The sequence below is a fragment of the Poecile atricapillus genome, chromosome 12, assembly GCF_030490865.1.
Source record: "Poecile atricapillus isolate bPoeAtr1 chromosome 12, bPoeAtr1.hap1, whole genome shotgun sequence".
Lineage (NCBI taxonomy): Eukaryota > Metazoa > Chordata > Aves > Passeriformes > Paridae > Poecile > Poecile atricapillus.
The window spans coordinates 5,178,148-5,199,321 of record NC_081260.1 but is presented as its reverse complement, the minus strand read 5'-3'; the positions used below and the strand labels follow the sequence as shown (position 1 = coordinate 5,199,321).

Here is a 21,174-nt window from a genome sequence, read left to right as displayed (position 1 = left end):
TCTCATCTGGTCAAGCACTTTGGAGTACATGCTGTGCTTGCACTATATACAAGTAGAATATATAAATATGTGGTGTTGAGTAATTTAGATTTTAAAAATAGTGTTGAGTTTTAGAACCCTTTCAGAGGATTAGTTTGTGTGCTACCTCTGTAACAACAGAATTGGTGTGATTTACAGGAATCAAAAGTAGGAAATTAATTGCAGTTCTAGCACAGGCATCCTGTGCAAGTTCCTAGTTCACCAGTCAGATCATCAGTATTTGTCCCCATAATTGATCTGTACAATAAAACTTTTGGCTTTAATGAGTGATAACACAAATGGCAACTGTTGCTGAAATTGTTGGACCATCAGCACCACACTTGAGTGTAACTTTTGAACTTGAGCTACTTCTACTTTCAAGTTACATACTCTGCTTTGAATTGTATTTTCTGGAAGACAGTAATTAACATGCCTGCAATGATTCCCCTAGATCCCCTTCCAGCTGAACAAATTATTTTGCCAATTGCCTGCAATTTAGTAAATTCAGATTAATTTTCTTCACTATTTTCCTTAGTTAAAAGCTTTCAAGTTCATTATTCCACAGGAAATTGAGATTTCTATAGCTGGGCTTGCAACATGTCAGATACTGAACTTGCTGTTACTTCCCCATCAATATTCTTCTTTTTTTAAACAGGAACTTTCAAAAATTACTGGCTTTGTTTTATAAAGTATAAGAATATACTTTGTTCGAATAATTTTAGTTCATGAACTCAGTCATTTATTATACACTTCTTGCATAGAAATGGTGAAAAGTAGCTGAAAAGTGTATACATATATATATATGTTAGAATTAGCTTGAATAGTTTTTCCTTGCATTTTATATAATAAGTATAAAAAAGGAATAGCCTGGATTATATACAATCACTGCATTTACATTACTAGTGTCAGTTTTAGTGCAATTGCTGCATTAAATTGACTCTTAATTTTTTATTTTTTTTTACTTATAATCGTTGCTTGCTATAAAGTCTCACTGAATTTCTCGTTGCTTTCAGCTGAAGGCAAAGCTAGTTTAAATAGGGATTGTCTATAAAAAGTAATGACTTTAAAATAGCATGTTTATATTCTGGATTGATAACTCATCCTCTGAATATTTTTTTTTTTGGCTAAACTTTTTTCAGGCTGTAGTATAAATAAATTCTGGAATGCACCCTCAAAACTTGGTTTCTGAACACAAAATACAGGAAGCAGATGCTATAGACTGAGTGCAGCAGACATTTACAGGCTTAACTTTTAGAGGCTTTAACTTTTGTGGACATTTACAGGTTTACAGGCTTAACTTCTCATAATCCTGTTAAACTGGGGGTCACACAACAAGAGGTTTATACTGCAAATGAGATTACTGAGCTCAAAGTTATCACAGTCATCAGAGAAGTTTGATTGAAAAATCATCAATCATTTAAAGTTAATGACTGTGCTGCACTATGTAATGGTGAAAAAAGGGGCCTACTGATTTACTTTCTTCCATTGAATAGTTGGTTGTGTTCTGATTCTTAATGCATTCTAGTTCTCAACATAATTCTGTGTAGATACATGGACATCACACTTCTGCGCATGAGCTTCGTGTCAAAGTGTAATATTGCTACCTTCAAGAGTTCAGAATTTGTCACTTAAGTTCAAGGTGATGCTTACTTGAAAACATTTCGTTTTAAGTGTTACCGATAGTTTTATTTTTAACACTTAAAACATCCATAGTAGCTCCTGTCATCTTCCTGTGCACACACACACAGTATGTGCTTGCTCTAGATGAAAACACCATTCTGAATCTCTGTAAGTTTAGGCTTTTTTGGCTGTTTACCATTTAGAAAATTGGAATTTCCATTAAATTCTGTGTTAAATTTTTCGTTTAGTTCTTAGCCTGTTTCACAATTTTCCACCTTACCTTATTACCTACATTTCCTTTGCACTTGCAATGTTTCTTTCTCAGTCACCTTCTCATCTGCCCCTCCTGACTGACTGTTTTGTGCTCAGTCTGTCTCGATCCTTTCTGGGCTGCTTTAGGTAGACCATCTTTTGTCTTCTAATTTTAGTGAACAATGGGATCTTTTGTGTTGAGAGCAGCATGACTTTACACAGGTGTGAGTTCAGTTGAAATAGTACCTATTTAGGTAGAAAAATAAGAGGAGACTTCATTTTGGTTTGAATTACCACCAAGTTTTGCTTCCTTAAGATAAGGAACTTGAAATACTTCAAGAGCTGGAAATTATACTCTTAACTCAGATGGAAGCAGGAATGGGCTTGGATTTTGTGTGCACACACACATTGTAGTTTTATGGAAGATGCCACTTAACGTTCAAAACCTTTTCATTTACAGGAAATGTGATGCACTGAAAGTAACATATTCTAAGAAAATTGTTTTAAATATGGTTTGTTTGTTTTTTTTTTTTCTCTAGGCTTCTTAATCATTCCGTTTCAGTAAACACAAGGAACAGGCCAAAGCAGCCAATGGAATCTGAAAAATGGTATTGATATACTTTAATGAATCACAGCTTTCAATCTTTTATTAGTTTCATTTTTGTTTATTGTGTCACTACTGTCACATCTCTTGTCATACTGCTTTTAGCTGATGATGAAATTGAAGCTACAAGAGTAATATATTCTTGAGCTTCTTTCTTTCAGATTAAAAAAAGAAAAATCTGTTCTTCTGAGCATTTAGGAAAATTGATGTCATCCAGAAACAAATTATGGCAGCAATTCATCTGTGTTTCAGACTTCCATCTCCAGTGTGGAAGGCTGTACCTCCTCCCATAGGTGATGGTGCTGTGCAGGTCTGCTACCCTGTGTTACACAAGGTGGCACTGGAGCTGTGCTTGGGCATCTGAATTTTCCTCCTTGGCAGTCCTTTACTGGTCATAAAAGCTGTTGGAAAAGTGTTGCTGGGAGCTCAGCCTACAACACCTTTATTGTTTGTGGAGGGTGTGTTACTGAGGAATCCACTGTCTGCAGGAGCTGTACTTAGGCTTTTTCTTTGAATTAAAAAAAAAAAAAAAAGCACAACACCCACACACAAAACAAAGGAAAACACCCCAGAAACCATCAATAATCAGAAATACCCAAAGCCTTGTCTTTAGGGACTTGGGAAATTCCCTAATTACCCCAATTTGGAGAAAAAAATGCTGTAACTGCTGGTGGTGCTGGATAGCAGTGGGGTGGGAATGGCTCTCTGCTGTTCAGCTACAACTCAGCAGAGCATCTTGATCCAGTGCAGCTCCTTCAGCGTGACACACCCTGTTTTGGCTGTCTCCCCTCTCAGTGGTACCTGTGGTTTTGCACAGCTGGCTGCACACATGTCCTGTGGTTGTGTGACTCATGCTACAGCTGTTACTTGGAACTTTCCAGGCCTTGCTTACTTTCCACATGGTCTTCTTATGAGTTGCTGTTACCTATTCAAGTGTACACCTCTGTTGGGCTTCTTTTTATAGGGTAATTGAGGAATAATTAAATTTACCTTTTGCTTTTTTGTTAATGAAACAGGCAGGTCTGAGACTTAAGTCCAAAACAAACTAAAAAATTCAAAAGAAGCTTTATCTGAATAAACTACTGTAATGTGGAAGACTCATTGTCAAGTTATGTTAAGGGAGAACAAAATATGATTTCAGATTTTAGATAAGTGATCATACTTTTAAGCCACATTGTGACATCTTATACAGATGGCCAAAGATACTGTAGTGCTGTGGAGAAGCCACTTTTTAAGGGTTCATTTTTTTATATATTTTTCAGTAACTTGTTTTAAAGTACACAAAAATGTAGTGTGCTTCATAATACCTTTCATCTTACTTTTTAGTGTCTCAACAAATGAAGTGAATTCCCCAGTGTCCCCATACAGCTGGCAGGTAAATATTCAAATGTAAATGTGGTGGCTTTATATTTGAGTGATGTTGTTGTTATTGTTTCCTTGATTTTGTTGCTATGGCAGAAAACTTTTATTTGTATGGTTGCTTATACACATAGTTCTTGAAGGTGTCTTAATTATGGTGGAAAATACAAACCCTTTGGAGATCTTATGCCTCAATTTGACTTGTTTGTAATGGAGGCCTTTTGTTTTTTTGTGGTACCAGCTTTAAGTTAAAACTAACGAGGCATAAATTTTATGTTCTTGGGTTTAGTATGTCTTTCCATATAAAGGTATTGCCTCACCAAAATGTTCAGTTTGGTTTATAGATGCAAATTCTAGATGAGTTGAAGTTTGTAGGTCTTTCATTTCCCATACCTTAATGAGAAGCTTGCATGATATGACAAAATTATTATTAAACTGTAGAGAGTGCCTTATTATTTTAATCTGTTAGTTATCTACAATTGCTTTATATGCCCTCATATTCTTGTAAGAAGAGACAGAAATGTTGTGGTACTCTTAGGAAACAGTTCATTCAGATTGTCTACTTCCAGTTTTCATAAAGTAGACAGTCATATATATTTTTTATTATTTAAGAATCAATCTACCTGTCTCCTCAGTACATATTGCATAATACAGTACTTTAAAAGAGAGATTTCTCTTCTAGCTTTTGGGGGAGTATAATCTTCTAGATAGGACCAAATAGCCAACAAATACTCAAACTCTCTTCTTGTAGCCATCCTTTCTCTGTGTGATGAGTATCCACAGTGAGAAATAAGATGTGATAGTGCCTAACCACACTTGGAACTGGTGTATTTGTGGCAGCCTTTGGCAGTTTCCTAACCTACCTACAAAATTAGTCTCAGTGCTGAAAAGTGTTATTTTCTGAAGAATTGTTTCACAGATTCTTTTTCTTCTGTGAAATACATTTTAGAATTTGAAAAGGAATTAGTGGTTTCTACCAGAATCACCATTAAGACTGTTAAACATTCAGGTCATAAAGCTAGATTGAGTCAGGCAGACAATTGACAATTGTAGTTCATAAGAATTTGTGCTAATACACAAGAGGTATGTTTGCATTTTACATGAAAGTATTTCTGACCATTGTAGCCACTGGAAAACCAGAAGGATTCAGTGGATGAGCAACACTGGCCAGAAACACAGCCAGTAATCTGGCAGAATGAAGAAAGAAGGAGAAGTAAACAAATTAGAAAAGAGTATTTCAAGGTAATGGGGGAATGAGGGTGGGTGATGCTTTGGTTTTTAATGAGTAGAACAAACTATAAAACCAAGTAAAGGTAAATCCTCAAAGGTTGTGATGCTTTTAAATTTGAATGTAACATATAATTTTTTATTTGACTCCTTTGATTAATATATATATATATATAGGATAATTTGAGGGTGCCAGAAAATCAAGAGGAAAAAATCGATGAAAGATTTTGTTTTATAAAATAAAAGAAAGTAATTCATTGTTTTCTGGCAAAAGCAAAAATCAATCCTATCATTGGTCCTTCACCATCTATTTGGAGGGATTTTTATTTAGCTATTTCTGTACTAATTTTTAGTGCAAAGAAAATATACATTGCCTTTTTTTTTTTTTTTTTTTTTCAGCATGGTTCTAGGAATGGTGTATGCCTTTTGGGTCTCATAGCATTAGTTTGCATTACAGAAGGAAAATTTTCAGTGTTCCCTTGCTGCTGTAGTGTGCACCCTCAGTCAGCAGGTGCCAGTGTCTGCTTTCTGCAGAACAGAGGAGAAGTTCTAGCAGCATTGGGTAACATTTGTTTTGGGCTATGTAGAGAAATGGGGAGTTCTGAGCAATGCTAGGTTGAATTAAAATTAAATTTATCACTTATGAAATTAGTTTCTTGGATCTTTGCCATCAAATATCTTTGTGAAATGCCAGGGAACTTCAAAGAAATTAAATTCTTGGGAGATCAGAGCATGCCATACAGTTCAGATACATTGTTGTGATTATAGAAGCCTTTTTTTTTTTTTTTTCCCCCTGGAGAGATTATGGAGTTGTATCGTCTTTCCAGGGTTTTCATCCTGAAATTAATTTTTTTGCTGTGGCATTGGAGGAGAAAGAGAGAAAAGCTTCTGAAGTAAAACAGAATTCAGTTGTTTGCCTGGTTAAAGAGCTGTGCTACTAATACAGAAGTGGTTCCTGGTAATTTACCAGTCAGTTGTGAGTTCTGTGGTTGAAGCAGATGCCTGAAGTCACATTCCAAACACTCTAGATGGGTCTCCTCAAGTGAATTAAACAGCCTGTACCAGTAACAAAATACACTGTTTCATAGTTTCATTTGCAAAACCAAGGCAAAAAGCTGCTGAAACAGAGCCTGTCTGCCATGCCAAAGTAGGAAAAAAAAAAATAGGTACCAGTGCTCTTGTGAGAAACCAGTGCTAGTAGTTGTCCCTTGTTTAGCCTGCATTTGTGTCATGTCATGAGGAGGAGTAACCTGGCCACATACACCCCACAGACTTTTGTAGTGATGTTCTCTTTAATTTGATCTGCATGGGACTTTTCCCACTTTTTAGTACACTTGATCTGTAGACAATGAAATAAGTTTATTTTTTAAATAATGCTTTTGTAAATTTTTTCCTTCAGTTCCTCCTTAATTTCCTCCACTTTTAGCATAATCAGGGAAGTGGGACAGTGATGAAGGCAACACACAACAAATCAGACAGACCTGTGGGAAAAGCATTGTCGTAAATACATAAAAGGATGTGATCAGACTTTGAAGTTTTAAAGGCAACCTTAATAATTTTTAATTTAATTTTTTACAATGTCAGGTCAATCTCCTGATGTGTAAGCAGTCTTAGTCACATAAAACATATTACAAAAGTAGCTTTCATAGGTTGCATAATTTTTTCTAAGAAATAGTACTTCATGTTAGCAGTTGTTAAGATCTTTTCACTTGGATCAGTTGTCACATGCAGAGTTCACATTATAAAAGTGTTTAGATTTAAAATGCACTTCTCTCTTCGACTAATGAAGATCTTGTCTCACCTAGAAATGTCATGTTCTTTTCTGGTCTGTTTCTTTTTTGCTCCTTTTTTTCTGTAACATGGCTTGTTTTTCTCAGCAGCTTCATCAGTAATAAGTAACATCTGAGTGAAAGCAAGTCTTTTAGTTCAAATGAAAATCATGCTTTCATTTTAAAATAATATTTGTATGTGTTTTGCAGTATAAGTCTTCCAGAAAGAATTCAAGTGGAAATGAAAATGATGAGGTGAGATGTAGTAATTGTGTGAAATATTAAGAAATATATTTCTTCTCTTGTCTTTTTTTTGAACAAATTAACTTTGCATTCCAAAGCCATAGCAGAAATAACTATTATACTTCTTTGTTTGAAAAAAAAAAAAAAAAGATAATGATTACCTGCTGGGGAACAGTAGGACATTTGCTTGCTTTGGTAATAGCAAAATTAATTCACCTGTCAAGCAGAGGTGATGTAAAACTAATATTTGACATACACAGCAAATAGTGGTTCCTTACCTTACATATTTTAAAATTTAGTTGCTGCCAGTTTGTAGCATACTTGACAAATGGTACATGTCTCGTGTATTTCATAATTTCATGTTTCTTGTTAAATCATCATTTTCATTTTTATAATTTCATCTCTTTGATTTCTTTTTAGCAAGACAGTGATAATACTAATGTGTCCCCACAGTCTCCTGTGTCGTCTGAGGTACAAGTTTGTGGGTTTGTTTTTCATTCAACAAACATTTCTTTGTGTTCATTGCTGTCACCGGGTTTTCATGAAGATATGAAGCTGTTAGTTTCCTTTGAAATTACAATTAGAAGTTATTTCAGCATAATAAAAATTCAAAAAGAGGTAGAAACTAGAGAGATACTACCATTTGTTTTACCTTTGCAACTCTGATCTCCCCTGGAGTTCATCTTTTTGGTTGGTGTGAGGAAAGGTATATTGCTTTGTCTCTATTATCTTTCCCGATGAAAATACTAATGAAACAAAAATCAGATTTGCCATATTTGATAGGCCTTCCTAAGGCAGACTGTTCTTCAAGGCACATAGTCACTGAGAGGATTTGAAGTTTATGGTCTAGTACTTTATACATCACCAGGAACCCAAAGGTGCTGACACTTCTCAAGGAGTTTCATCCTTCTCAGTCCTGGGTGTCGCCTTTGTGGTGCAGCCTTCCAGCTTCATTCAGGGGTGGCTGTGCATGGAGTGTCACTCTGAGAACACTGCACTGCTTAGATCAAAATAAAGCAAATATTATTAACATTTCCACCTTGTGTCAGTAAGGAGCCCGAGAGCACAGAATTAAAACATCTCACGAAATACACTGGAATGAAACAAGAGTATCTCATGTACATACCAAGATACTGAGTGTATTTCTTTTTTCAGATGGTGAAATGAGAAAAACCTGGTCTTCATAGTTGGAAGTAGATGTTTCTAAGAAATGTTTTGATGCTAAACATTGGGAGAATATTTGCATCTGCTTACAGCTGTCTTAAACTGTTTACAGAATGGTTTGCAGTAGTTTGAAGTATTTTGCAGTAGATTTTAGATAATCTGGTGCTGCTTTTCTTTCTCATTATTACAGTTTTATCTGTATGTAGTAAGGTTACATTTCATTCCGTTTATTTTATATTGTCCTCTTCAAAAGACTTTTACAGTTAAGCAGAAGGACTCTCCTTAGGCAATAATTTAAACAGTGTCTTGATGGGAACAAAAGTTACTTGTTCTAATGAGTGGAAGAAACCTTACTTCATCTCTTTCAACAGGATTATGAAAGGACAGATAGTAACACTCATGGTCCATTTGGTCTCAAACCAAGGTCAGGTAAGCTGCTGTTCTCTAACACAGTGTGTTTATTTCCCAGGCTGCAAGAGGCAGTAAGCATAGCAGATGTCACAGTACAGCAGTTCACTCAATTTACTTATCACTGCATAGTACTGGGAAAGGCACAGACAGCTCTGCTTTGGCAAGTAAATAATTGGAAGCTTCTAAAGTTGCAGAGTGATTTGTTTGGGGTTTTTTTGGAGGGGGGGGTTGTTTATTTGAATTTTTTTTTCTTCCCACTCCTTTATTTTCTGCATATTTAGTCACTGTCAGGGAACAGGGAAACGGTACACAATTGCTCTTGAGGTTTGATGGCTCAAAGGCTTTATACTTGATTGAAAGTAAAACACAATTCAAGTAGTTTTGAAGCTAGATTGAGATTCTTGAAGAAGTGCAGATGGAGTTGTATGTCCCTTACCGATACATCAATATTGAAGTCAGTTCAGTCTCCATATTTTCTAATTATTCATTTACACTTAAGTAAAATGATCTCTAGATTTTATTTGAAAGATGTTTCATAGGCAGCATCTTTTCTAGAAATATGCTTAAATATATTTGTTCTTAAAAGTTCCAGAGTTTTTTTCCTGTTTTTATCCTCACTTACAGATCTTTAGTTTTTGAATGTTCTCGATCTGAATTCTGCTGACTGACTTCCCTCATGTTTGATAGCTTTCAGCCGTGCCTCACGCCAGGACTATGGTGCAGTGGATCCTGGGTTTACTATGAGGAGGAAAATGGAACATTTAAGGGAAGAAAGGGAGCAAATCAGACAGCTTCGCAGTGTAGGTACCATCATTCACTAAAATGGGTGCAGTGCATTTAGTTTGTTCTGTACCACAATTTAAACTTTCATTTTGAAGGCTCCAAATTGTTGCAGTTGTACAAGCGCATTCCTGTAGTGGTATTACTTCCTAAGGAATTTCGTGTAGCAGCCTGCACTGGTACTTGTTTGGGTCCAACAAAAATACCAACTGGAAATTATTTGGGGTTGCTTTCTTTCTAAAAAATAAAGAGAAATTATTTTTTTTCCTAAGGTTTTAAATTTTCCTAGGGAGACAATAAATCTGCTTGTGTTTGGTATTGTTTGACCTGAGATCTGAAGAAAAATGATTATTGTTTTCTAAATGGTCAAATGCTTTTTGATTGTAGGAAGTTGCTACAAATGTTATAATACTGAATGGGATCTGCATTTCAGATTTCCAGTAAATTGTTTTTTTGTGTAGTTCTGTTTTCAAGGCATTTAGCAGTTAGAGTTAACTAAATCATAGTTAACTCTAAAGAATTTAGATTTTCTAAAGAAAATCTGCTTTTCAGGGCAATGCTGATTTGTGGTGTCATTTCTATGAAGGACGTTTGTTTTGTCCAGTTCACTTCCTGAGAAGTGAAGTCTTGTTAAGGTTGTTGGGGTGGGAAAAATCATTGTTTGCCTTCTCTGTTTTGCATGGGCCCTTGGCCACCCCAGCTTAACTTTCATCTGTACAAGTGAAATAGCCTTTCCCACAGTTGTGTTCCCTTCTTTTTCTTTTCCTCCTTCTCATAAAATCCTGTGTGGTTTCAATTCACAGATTCTGCACTGATGACATATTCAGCATAACATTTCTGTCCTTAAGTTCTGTGCTTTCCTGTTATGAGCAGTGAGTTTATTGTATGGGCTTGAGAGATGTGTATTCTGGTCACTGTTGACAGAATGTCTTTCTCAATGTATGTTGTTGTGTCATTTAAAAAAAACCCCACATAATAACATAAAACACAAGAAAACCCCAATAATACAAACAAAAGGAACACAGAGACTATAAGGAGAAAAGGATGTTTATACTGAGTACAGTGTAAATTTATTCTGTTTATTTCACTTTAGTATTAAAATGTTCCTTTTAAACATCTACATGCTTTAAAATACCCTGGATTTAAAATGAAAAATCAGCTCATGTTGAGGGTAACTTACTTATGGCCTTTTTCCTAGAATCTTGAATCCAGGTTGAAGGTAATTTTGCCAGATGACATTGGAGCAGCGTTGATGGATGGGGTGGTTCTTTGCCATTTAGCCAATCATATAAGGCCACGTTCTGTTGCCAGCATTCACGTCCCATCGCCAGCAGTGGTAAGGCATAAATCATTTATCTCATTTTTGGTTCATCTTACATGAAAACAAGCTTTTGAATTTCAGTACTAAAACATTGTGACTCATGTTCACCACATTAATTTGCTACATTGCTCACTTTGGTTTTTCTGTGAGAAGCACTAAACAAGGCTCAGAAGTTTAGTTTGAGCTATATTTCTCATACTGAGTCTTCATAGAATGTGTCTTGTGTTTTAGTAACTGTAAGTGAATTTATATCAGAAGTATGCACTCTTTCATAAATGTCTGATGAAGATCTAATATCCTGTCTTCACAGCCTAAACTCAGCATGGCAAAGTGCCGAAGAAATGTTGAAAACTTTCTTGATGCTTGTAAAAAATTGGGCGTTCCACAGGTACACTAATTGCTTTATTGATTTATTAATAACCACAGAAGATGTCAGCAGATACTGAGTTTGGGGGGTTAGGGGAGCTTTATTTAGGGAGCAATAGTGATTATGACACTGACCAGAGAACTTGAAGATCTGAAGAGAAATTCCATTCCAGGCTTATGGAGTAAACTTGAGAAACTTTATGGGTTTCTAGTCAGTTCTTAATAGTAAAATACCACTGTATAGCATTTTTACTGTACAGTATTTTACTTTTATAGAAGTTTTTATTTTTTAATAGTAAAAATAACACTGACCTCCTTATAAAATATATTGTCATCTAAACAAAGGAATGGACTTGAGGGTGATGTTTTATTACGTGAAAGTCTTGAGTTTAGCAACTTTCTTGGCATGAATTCATGCCAAATGAATTGGCCTGGGAAACATCCTGCACTTACAGAAGTCTGTAGCCTGAATGATTAGCTGTCTTTTTTAGCATGGCTGTAGTTGCAGCCCATTACTTGTGCTGCTGCTGCCCAAGTTTATCCTTTTACCTCCTTTTGTGAGGGGAAAAAAACCTAAAAATTCAATTATTTCCTACATATTATGAGACAAAAAATTCCCTTGATCTTCTTTAGTGCAAGAAGAAAATTAGAAGATAGATTTAGAAGCTGGTTTACTGCTCTGCCATCGCTTCTGTCTCATGTGGAGTCACAGGCCATTCAGAAGCTAGAGGTGCTGAGATTTACCTCATAAATTACTTGTAACGCTAGCTGGCAGTTGGGAAGATTGTCCAGCTTGTGCTGAATTTTGAGACTGAATTATGACTTTTTTGGAGAATGGTTTATTATTGAGTCTATCAGCACTTCTAAGTTATCCCAAGAGAAAGATTGGTAATAAGTCTGCACAACAGGGGAAGGGGGAAGAAGGCCACTGAGCCAACAGCACCCACCAGCTTGTTTTTCGTACTCTGGTTATGAAAAAAAGTTTTTACTTTATAATTTAGCAGTCTTTTATGTATCTTCTGACATTGTTGTAGTTTAACACTTTATACAGATTGCAGCTATAACAAGTTTCTGCCCATTCTGTTGCTGTAGAGAGCCACATGTGACATTCAATGCTAAAGGTCTTTTCTCTTCAAGTGTCTTCCTGACACGTGTGTCGCTTCAGAGAATGTGTTTGTTACCTGCCCTGGGGACAAGGCATGGAACTGGTTAAATGTCCTGTGTTCTTTTGCAGGAGAGACTTTGCTTGCCTCATCACATTCTGGAGGAAAGGGGTCTGGTGAAGGTTGGCCTCACAGTTCAAGCTCTGCTTGAGTTGCCTGCGTTGAAAGTATCTCAGCTTTCTTCTATGTGACACAACTTCTTGGCAGCTAGACAGCTTCCCATTTGCTCTGTTGATATGGATTGCTCTGAGGCACTTCAGCCTCCCACACGGGAACACCCAAGCCATCAAAAACTAAAATCTGTCCAGATGCTGTAGAGAGCCTTACTTTGGAGCTGTGTGTGAAAACCTTGGAGTCAGTTCACAGTTAAAAGAACTTAACTATTCTTTCTTTTTTCTCTTGTAATTGGATGTACAAAGAGAATGTGGTAGCATCAAGTTCTCTTTCTAGTTAAGTTTTAAAAGCTGCCATTTAACATCTCAGTGTTAGAGTTAAATGCTGGATTTCTTTTTTTACATTGAAAATGTTTGAATTACTTTGGAAAGTACAAAGCACACCCCCCGTCACTTTAATTTTTCGCGTCAATAATTTGATTTAAAGATAAGATAAAAATGTAGCGATGGTATGATGGTAAAAATGTGAGCAACTGATCACTTGTAATCCCCTTTCACTCTCTAAAAGCTTAATATTTGCGTTTTTTTGTTTTTTGCACTCCTGATTGTAACTTACGCACTTCTAACATTGCCAGTATTGAGTCTGAGTGTCTGGTGATTACACAGAACAGGATACAGTGAGAAAAGGACACAGTTTATTGAGTTTTTCCAGTCTTCTAGGTTGGTGCCAAATATTTTTTTTCAGTTTTACTGTAGATTGTTTACCTGTGAAGTGCCTGTGTAATTGATAATTCTTAATAGTCTTAAGCATTTTTGAAATTTATTTGTTTAAAATAGATAAAATGGAAATTTTTAAATATTTTAATAGTTTTTTTGTAAAATCAGTATGTGAAGATTTAAGTAATACTTCACATTTTTGATGTTGGGTGTTTTAAGTTTGTTGCACAATTTAATTGGTTATTTGTTGTCTAATAATTAGAAAATACTGTAAATACTTTTTATTTATGATATTTAATTTGATAATACCTAATTACTTTTGGTTTAATGTATTGTTGGACAAAAACAAAGTTGTCTACTTTTCTTTTTTTGGGACAAACAAATACACATGATGAATAAGACATGAGGACTAGTGATTCGTACAGAGTAATTTAGGACATTTTGATAAAACTGCCAAAATCTCAGGTTTACGCTGTGATGTTCAGGATTTTGTGTAATTGCTCCTGATCTCACATTACATTTTTACAACAGATATATCCATAATTTAGCTGGAAGTATCAGTGTTTATAATTTTCGTGTTTGCAGGGTTTATTGTGTAATTTACATGAGTGTGGCATTAGCACACGGGTCAGTTTGTACAAATGTCACTGTGCTGAGACATTAGATCGATTGATAAATGTGAAAACAAAACATTTCCACTGTGGTGGTTTTTTGAAACTCCCAAGTTTATTTATTTGTTTGCTTCTGCACAAATTCTTGGTGTTTCGAGAACATTTTGAAACCATACACAGTTGAGTTCTTCTCTAATCGAGTTGCAAATAATTTCATAATTTTGGTAGTAAATCTGTTTGTATTAGTTAGTTCTTCATGAATAGGTAGCTCAATTAAAAAAATGTTTTGACTGCCACAGATTTTCTATTTCAGGCTAAGTTATTTTCAGTTGAGGGATGTGTTTGCCAAGCATGTGACAAGATTTGATTCTGTTCTTTCCAATTGATCAAGACCCCGTGTAAGATAATTCATAAAATAATAAGGGAGGAGTACTGTCTATTCCTTCTACTGTAGTCCTTATAGGCAATAGCTGACAGGAAAAATAACCTTTTTCTGATGATAAGTTTAAAATTACCACTTATTTTTAAATCCATTGAAACAAGATAGTGTACATGAAATAGTTTAAATCCACTATTGTTCATATGGTGTTGTCTTAAAACACACCTTATGGAGAGGCTGGTGTATAAATTAATTTGCAAAGTCCTAGCTATAAATCTTAGGTTAGATAAATACATGTTTAAGGAAACTGGATTGCTTTGACATTTGAAATATTATATTTCAAATCTATCTCTAATTGGTTCTTGTATCTCTTCTTAATGGTTATTTTAACAACTTCCGTCTCTATTTTCATTAAAGGCACTATCTGAAAAGTCATGCAAAAACTAATGAAAAAGTTATAATTCACTAAGCAAAATGCTTGCCTGCTGCATTTAAAAAACCAGCCACTCAAAAAGAATTAGTCCTTGTCTTTCATTTCACTGTTGTTGCTACTACCAGAGCAAAGTTCTAGTTCAGTCTTAGCCATAGAAGTGCTGACTATAAATTGTCACTTTCAGTTATCTGAAAACTGATCTCCACTGCTATTTCATTGTCATATTTAAAAACATTTTCTGATCTTAAGGTAACATTTTTCCTTCTTGAACTAATTTTATTAAGTTACATCACAGTGTAAACATTAAGAATTCCCTTTGATGTAGCATGGCAGCTGCTGACTACTTAGGGGTTTTTCAAATTCCTTAGTCAGTTGAAAACAGAATATGAAACTTATGTACTCATTTTAAATTCAAAACTACTAAAACAACTTTTTTGGGTTTTTTTAGTACTCTGCAGTTCTTCCCCACAGACTTGCCAGCAACAGTCTTGCTTTGCCATTCCTTGGAAATTATTATGGCTCCCTTCTTGCTTATGGGAAGGATAATCATGATTCTTCCAAGGCTTCTCTTTTAGCATGGCAAAGATTAAAACCTTCAAGTACCCTTAGGAGCAGTCTGAGAAAAGATTCACTGTGCTTGGATGAATCTTTCTGTCATCTCTAACTGGTTTTACAAATAATAATCTAAAGCTGTGCTAACATTGGCTTTGGTACCCATTGTGATTTCTTTAAGAGCAATTTCAAAAATTATGCTAAAAAGATTTGAACTTTAAGTTTTCATATCCAAGTAGCCTGTGGAAATAGTTGTGTCTTCTCTGTACAAGAATTTGCATACTCTATTCCTTTCTCTCTTTGTTTCCCAGCATCTTACTTATTTTTGTTCATTCTCAGATCTGGTGATTCATGTTATTGGTTACCTTGGGTCACTTTCCTCCTTCCTCTTTAATTTTTCCAAGAAATTGTTCTGTGGCACTGGTGAACTATTGTGATTCCAGAATCCCTGCTCCAAACATTTCCAGTGTTTGAGATGCCCATTTTCCATTTTGTTTAGAATGTGATGCCATTACTTAGTACTTGATACAGCTGATAGGGTAGTTAAAAACAGAGGCCCAGTCAGTTCCTGTTGCACTTACTCCATTTTCACTTACAACATGAAGGGAGATGCATTAAGTTTTCCTGATAAACTTTGCAATAATGTGGCATGAACTGTAGATTAGAGTGAATCAGCATAGTGGCAGGGCTTCTGGCCTTGTGTATTTTTTCTGTGTTTTATGTCACTGGATGCAGTATGTCACACATGACTGATCTTTCACTTGAGCAATAATGTCCCAGCTATGGTGAGGTCTTAAAGCAGTGACAGGAAAATAATTGTTGTGAACTGTAGTGTCTTCCCAGAGAGTTCTCAGAAATGCTTTACATCTGTTCTCCAGCACTGCTAATCCAATGTGCTCACTGGGACACTGCCAGGGATGCAGAAACCACCCAGACCGCTGCAGCTGGAGGCCTTCCAAAATCTAACCAAGAACTATGAGCATAAAATAGGGAGAAATTAATTTGAAACAATAAACAACTGACATCAATCATAAGATTTTTTTTTTTTTTTTTTTTTTTTTTTTTTTTTTTTTTTTTTTTTTTAATCCTAGCCTTTACTGAAGTCAAGGCAAGTTTTACCTTTAACTTCAGTAGATTCTTGCCTTTTTGATTTGTGGGACACCTGAGCTGGAGACCATAGTAAATGTGACTTGTTTGACACTAGCAAACGTTAGTGTCAGATTCTTGACTAAAATAGTGACCTCTGGTAAGTCAAATGAAGTTGTAAAATGTTACATGGATTCATTTAAGAAAAGTCTTCTGATAAGCAAACAGTATTTAGATGGTAGGAAAAATTACATGAAAGTGAGGTGGGAAGGTGTGTTACCTCAGTAAAATTGTAGGTGAGGACAACCATTAGGTTTTTACTGCACTAAAAACTGTATTTCAAATACTGTATAATTTAGTGGTAATCTCAGATTTTGACATAAATCTGTAGCCAAATCCAAACAAAAATGAAGACCTCTGCTTTCACGAAAATGGAACTTTCATATGTCGTGTTGGTACTGAAGAGAAGGATGAAGGTCTGGCACTTCTTCCTTTCGCTGATTCCTTAAATGTTTATTTGAAAGGCTGATTCCACTGATTTCAACTGAAAGCAACCTTGTGGGAGTTTTTTCTGCAGACAGGAGATGTGGTTTGGTATTGGCAAGTCAAATGTCACTTTTCTCTCACCAAGTCAGGCTAATGTCTGTGTTTCTGTTAGAGGATCTCTACTTGAAAAGCAAAAGCAAATAAACACACCCCAACACACACAAATTTGGAATTAAAAACCTGTCATTAAGACCAGCAGTGGGAAAGGTGATGTAGCCTTGCCCAAGCAGAGAGTGCTCTGAGTTGATTTCACATTGAATCGCTTCACCAGGAAAAGCCTTCAGTCTTAGTCAAGAAAGGCGTGTTTTGTAGCTGAGGGATGAGGATTCTTGAGTGCATGGAGCTTCCAGTAGAGTTTAGAACAAGGAGGAATTTGCTGTCTGTGTTTCCAGAGCCCGTTTGGTTTGGACAGCTGTGTCCCAGTGCTGCAGGAAGTGTGGCTGGTGGTGCAGGGAGCGCTGCCCTGGGCAGGGGATCTGCCGTGTGCCACTCGTGGTCCCTTTGTGCCAGTGACACCTGTGCAGGACAACTGCTGACAGAAACACCTCCTTGCTCTTAAAGAGATGCTGCAACCTGAGCAAAACCACCAAGGGATAATTTGAGAGTATTCAATAATAGATACCAGTATTTAACTTCCAACAGCAGTGGGTGGTGTAGTGAGGCAGAGGAAGCTTTTGCTCTGGGAACTACTGACCTTTTCTGACTGAAAATTGCACCGTGGCTCTGAACTGATTAATGTGGCCCTCTTGCACTTCCATGGGGGAATGCAAAGTGTGTTGCTGGGTTTGTTCCATATGCAACACACTGGGTCATGTGTAATTCATCTACAGACAGAGGGAAAGGTGAACTGTCTATTCTTAATGAGCAGTGTTATGGTACAGGTTTGTTTTGTAAAATATGAAGATAATTTTTTTTTCCTGTGAAAAAAATTCTGCTGATCTTCACTGCTTAAATAGAGAATATATGTGGTTAATTGGATTTCAGTTTATACTTCCCACTGCACAGGAGCAGTTCTATGTTTGTTACCTAATAAAATACCCTTCTCTTTATTTGTCTTTAAATATTTCACATAGTACAATTTTGGCAACATATTATCTTAAAATTGTACTTATATGAAGAGTTTGTTCCCTCATTGGGTTTGATCATTATTTTTTCAGCATGAGTGGCAAAGGGCAGCAAAATTGCTGCAAGCTACTTGATCAGTTTCTAGGGAAGGAATACCAGTTATCATAAAATGACATCTAATAAATCATTTTTAGTTCAAATTATATATAGCAAATTGCATTTTCAAAAAAGAATATTCAGAATATTTTTTACATTTTAGAATTCTAAACTTAAGCAAAAACCAAATATTTTTTTCCATGACTACTCTAGTATCTTAGGAAATTCTAAAGGAGAAGAATAGCTCAGACTGACAGCAAATTTAATTGTTTTGGAAAAATTTTGATATTGGCAGTGTTGAATTTTTCGTTGAATTTGATCCATTTAAAGTCTTTTGCAACCTAAATAAGTCTATGATTGTAAGGTTCAGTGACACCAGATTTTCCCTCCAGAGTTTTGTAACTCAGTTGCTACATAAAGTCAGTCATTTAAAGTAAATTCTTGGCACTGAGGAGGGTTTCCTCACTTCATTCAAAGTTACAGGAAATAAGGCAAGCATAACTTTTTCCATCATAGTTTTATAAAGTCAGATTGTAAAATAGAGAATATTTGGAAATGCCACAAGGATACTTTTTTGCTTTGTTTCATTTTAAAATGAGTGAACCAGTGAAATATTTCCAAATTTACTGCATTTGCGTAGGGTTTGGTTGTGCCATCCCAGGCACGGGAACTTGCAGTGAGTGTTGAGTATTGATACACATTCTGAAGCTGTGCAGGACTGTGCTCTTCTCATGGAGCTGTTGGTGCAGCTGTGTTTGCTGAAGGGATGTGGTACCTGAAGCATTCCTGCAGCTGCTCTTGGTACCAGCAGCAAGGCAAGGCTGAGATTCCCAGGAGGAGCACACACAGGTGTAGTGAAAAAGGGTGGGTTGGTGGAATACATTGGGAGTCATGTGAATACTTTCTACTGTTATGGAATGTCTAGAGCAATGAAAATGTGCTTTACGATTATCATTCAGTTGGTATTCAGTTATTTTATTTTGTAACTTGTGGTTATAAAACTCAGAAGATGCAATGTAACCAAATGGTCAACATGTAAATGTGTGCAGAATGTGGCAGAAGTAGTTCTGAGGGCACAGCAGGAGAGTGATCATTAAAAATGGATGCTCAAATTGTGTATATACTTGCAAAATTTTTGATAGTGCATTTCAATTGATTTTGCATTTCATATTCTTGTAAAGTGCATCTTTCATACTTTTGAAGATTGTCTGCTTGTACTATACTGTATTAAGCCTTTTTTCAGGATTTCCATTATTGCTGGAGCTTCCAACATACATGTTTATTTCGAAAAATGTTCCTACTGTTGTTTTTTTTTTTTTTTGTAAATAGTGTTTTGTATTAAATTTGCATGGATAAAACCTACATTTCCAAAACCATTGTACATACACTATGTATAAAATACAAACTGTTTCATAATTTTCATGTAGTCAAGTTATTCGGTTTGATTTCATTTCAGTTTATATATTCGTAGTAAATAATGAGAATTTGTTGTATGTTCTCTCAAATGTCTGTGTTGTCATTTTGATAGATAAGTGACTGCCTCATTATGCCAGGAAACACATCCTCTGACAAACAAAAGAAAAGGTAACTCCTGGTTCAGGGAAGTAGGACACATCCACATATGAAGTATGTTGGGATTTCAGTTTTGACCAACAGTGGTGAGAAATATGAGGAGCAAGATGCCCTCACTTGTAGCAATCTTTATGCATTTCAACACTTTCCTGTGAGAACCGTGTCTTCTTGCATATATATTTGGAACACCATAGATTTTTGAGTCTTGCTAATGATAACCTTAAACCAGCACAGAAATTCCTCCTGACAGAGGTGATCTGTTTCACTTCTGTTACCTGGGCTGTGTCTGGCAATAGCACAGATAATATTTATGCTTTGCAGTCATCAATTGCTTGATCCAGCATTGGGGAGCACAACTGCTACGTTTTGGAGCTGTTGTTAAATTGGGTTATTCAAATGTAGGTTAATAGAGTGTTTATACGACCAAGTTGTTTTTTTTTTTTACCTTAATTTCTTTTAGATTATTTAAAGATGTAGACAATTTTAGTCTTAGACCTGAATATTGAAAACAACTCTCTTTTGAGAGGTGTTTTTCCCTGAGAGACCTTGTTCTGCACCTGCAGACACCCAGGTGCTTTTGTTTTCTGATCAGGCACATTTGAGGACTGTAAAGCAGAAACTGAGGAGCAGCATTCCAGAGGAAGTGAACGCCATTCCTTGACAAAAGCATCTCAGCAGCTGGAATTTTTTTTTTTTTTTTTTTTTTTTTTTGTAGTTGCCAATGAGGGGTTTATAGTTAAAATATTCTGTGAGTCTGTTGTTCATTTTTCATCTCTGAAGAAAACTTTCCTGTTATGAAGAGGCTTTTTGGCTAATGATACCACGTTCAGAAGCCTCTGTTCCAAGCTGAACCCCATGAAGTTTGGGAATGAGGAGGAGCAGCCTGGAGAAAAGGAGGCTCAGGGGGGATATTATCACTCTACAGCTCCCCGAGGGGAGGGTGGAGCCAGGAGCAAGCTGGGGATTGGTCTCTTCCCCCAGGGAAGGAGTAACAGGAGAGGGAACAGCCTTAAGTTGTGCTAGGGGAGGGTTAGATTGAATATTAGGAAAAATTCTTCTCTGAAAGGGTGTTCAAGCTTTGGAACAAGCTGCCCAAGGCACTGGTGGGATCACCATACCTGGAAGTGGGCAAAAGCTGTGTGGATGTGGCACTGGGAAAAGGGTTTCATGGTGAACCCAGTGGTGCTGGGCTAATGGTTGAACTCAGCAGTCTCAGGAGTCTTTTCCAACCTTAATGGTTGGATGATTCTAGGATGAAAATTAACTCTGTCCCTGTTGAAACCAAGACAATGACATACTACCATTTTTATCTCCCATAAAACTGTCAAATTTCCTACTCTTCAGCAGTCCAAAGATGTTTGCTTTCTCTCCTAAGGCGTTTCCAGATCTTTTTCTTCTCCACAGCCAGTGGAGGCTGAAATCCTTTTGCAGCTTGAGTGAGAAATCCTGATATCTTCAGTGTAAATGTTAATTTGTGTTAATAATAATATGACATTCCAGATAGGTATAAATCCATGGCTGTTGTTCATTGCATTCTCTCCCTTTTGATCTCCAAAATCCAGCTCTCAGAAAGAGAAGAGGAAGGCAAAGCAACAACCAGCACTGTATTTCCTAGCAGAAGCTTCCAAGTGCATGAACTTCTGAAGAATACTTAAAAAGACAAACCCCTCCCTGTATTCTCCAGGCCCTAAGAAACAGAAGCAAAAG

At 36.2% G+C, this 21,174-nt stretch overlaps 1 protein-coding gene across 4 annotated transcripts in view; it reads left to right on the top strand.

Annotated features, from left to right (window-relative positions):
• The window catches only part of LRCH2 (leucine rich repeats and calponin homology domain containing 2), a 40,882-nt gene extending 21,561 nt beyond the window's left edge, over window positions 1-19,321 (top strand). For 2 of the 4 annotated variants that reach the window (XM_058847654.1, XM_058847655.1), the window contains 10 exons: window positions 2,430-2,498; window positions 3,821-3,869; window positions 4,979-5,095; window positions 7,060-7,104; window positions 7,513-7,563; window positions 8,628-8,685; window positions 9,355-9,467; window positions 10,646-10,783; window positions 11,079-11,156; window positions 12,369-19,321. In XM_058847654.1, the coding sequence (XP_058703637.1) occupies window positions 2,430-2,498; window positions 3,821-3,869; window positions 4,979-5,095; window positions 7,060-7,104; window positions 7,513-7,563; window positions 8,628-8,685; window positions 9,355-9,467; window positions 10,646-10,783; window positions 11,079-11,156; window positions 12,369-12,488 (838 nt within the window). In that variant the 3' untranslated portion in view covers window positions 12,489-19,321. The remainder of the gene's footprint in view (window positions 1-2,429; window positions 2,499-3,820; window positions 3,870-4,978; window positions 5,096-7,059; window positions 7,105-7,512; window positions 7,564-8,627; window positions 8,686-9,354; window positions 9,468-10,645; window positions 10,784-11,078; window positions 11,157-12,368) is intronic. The other 2 variants (XM_058847657.1, XM_058847656.1) reach the window with 2 other exon arrangements.
• The last annotated feature ends 1,853 nt before the right edge of the window (window positions 19,322-21,174 follow it).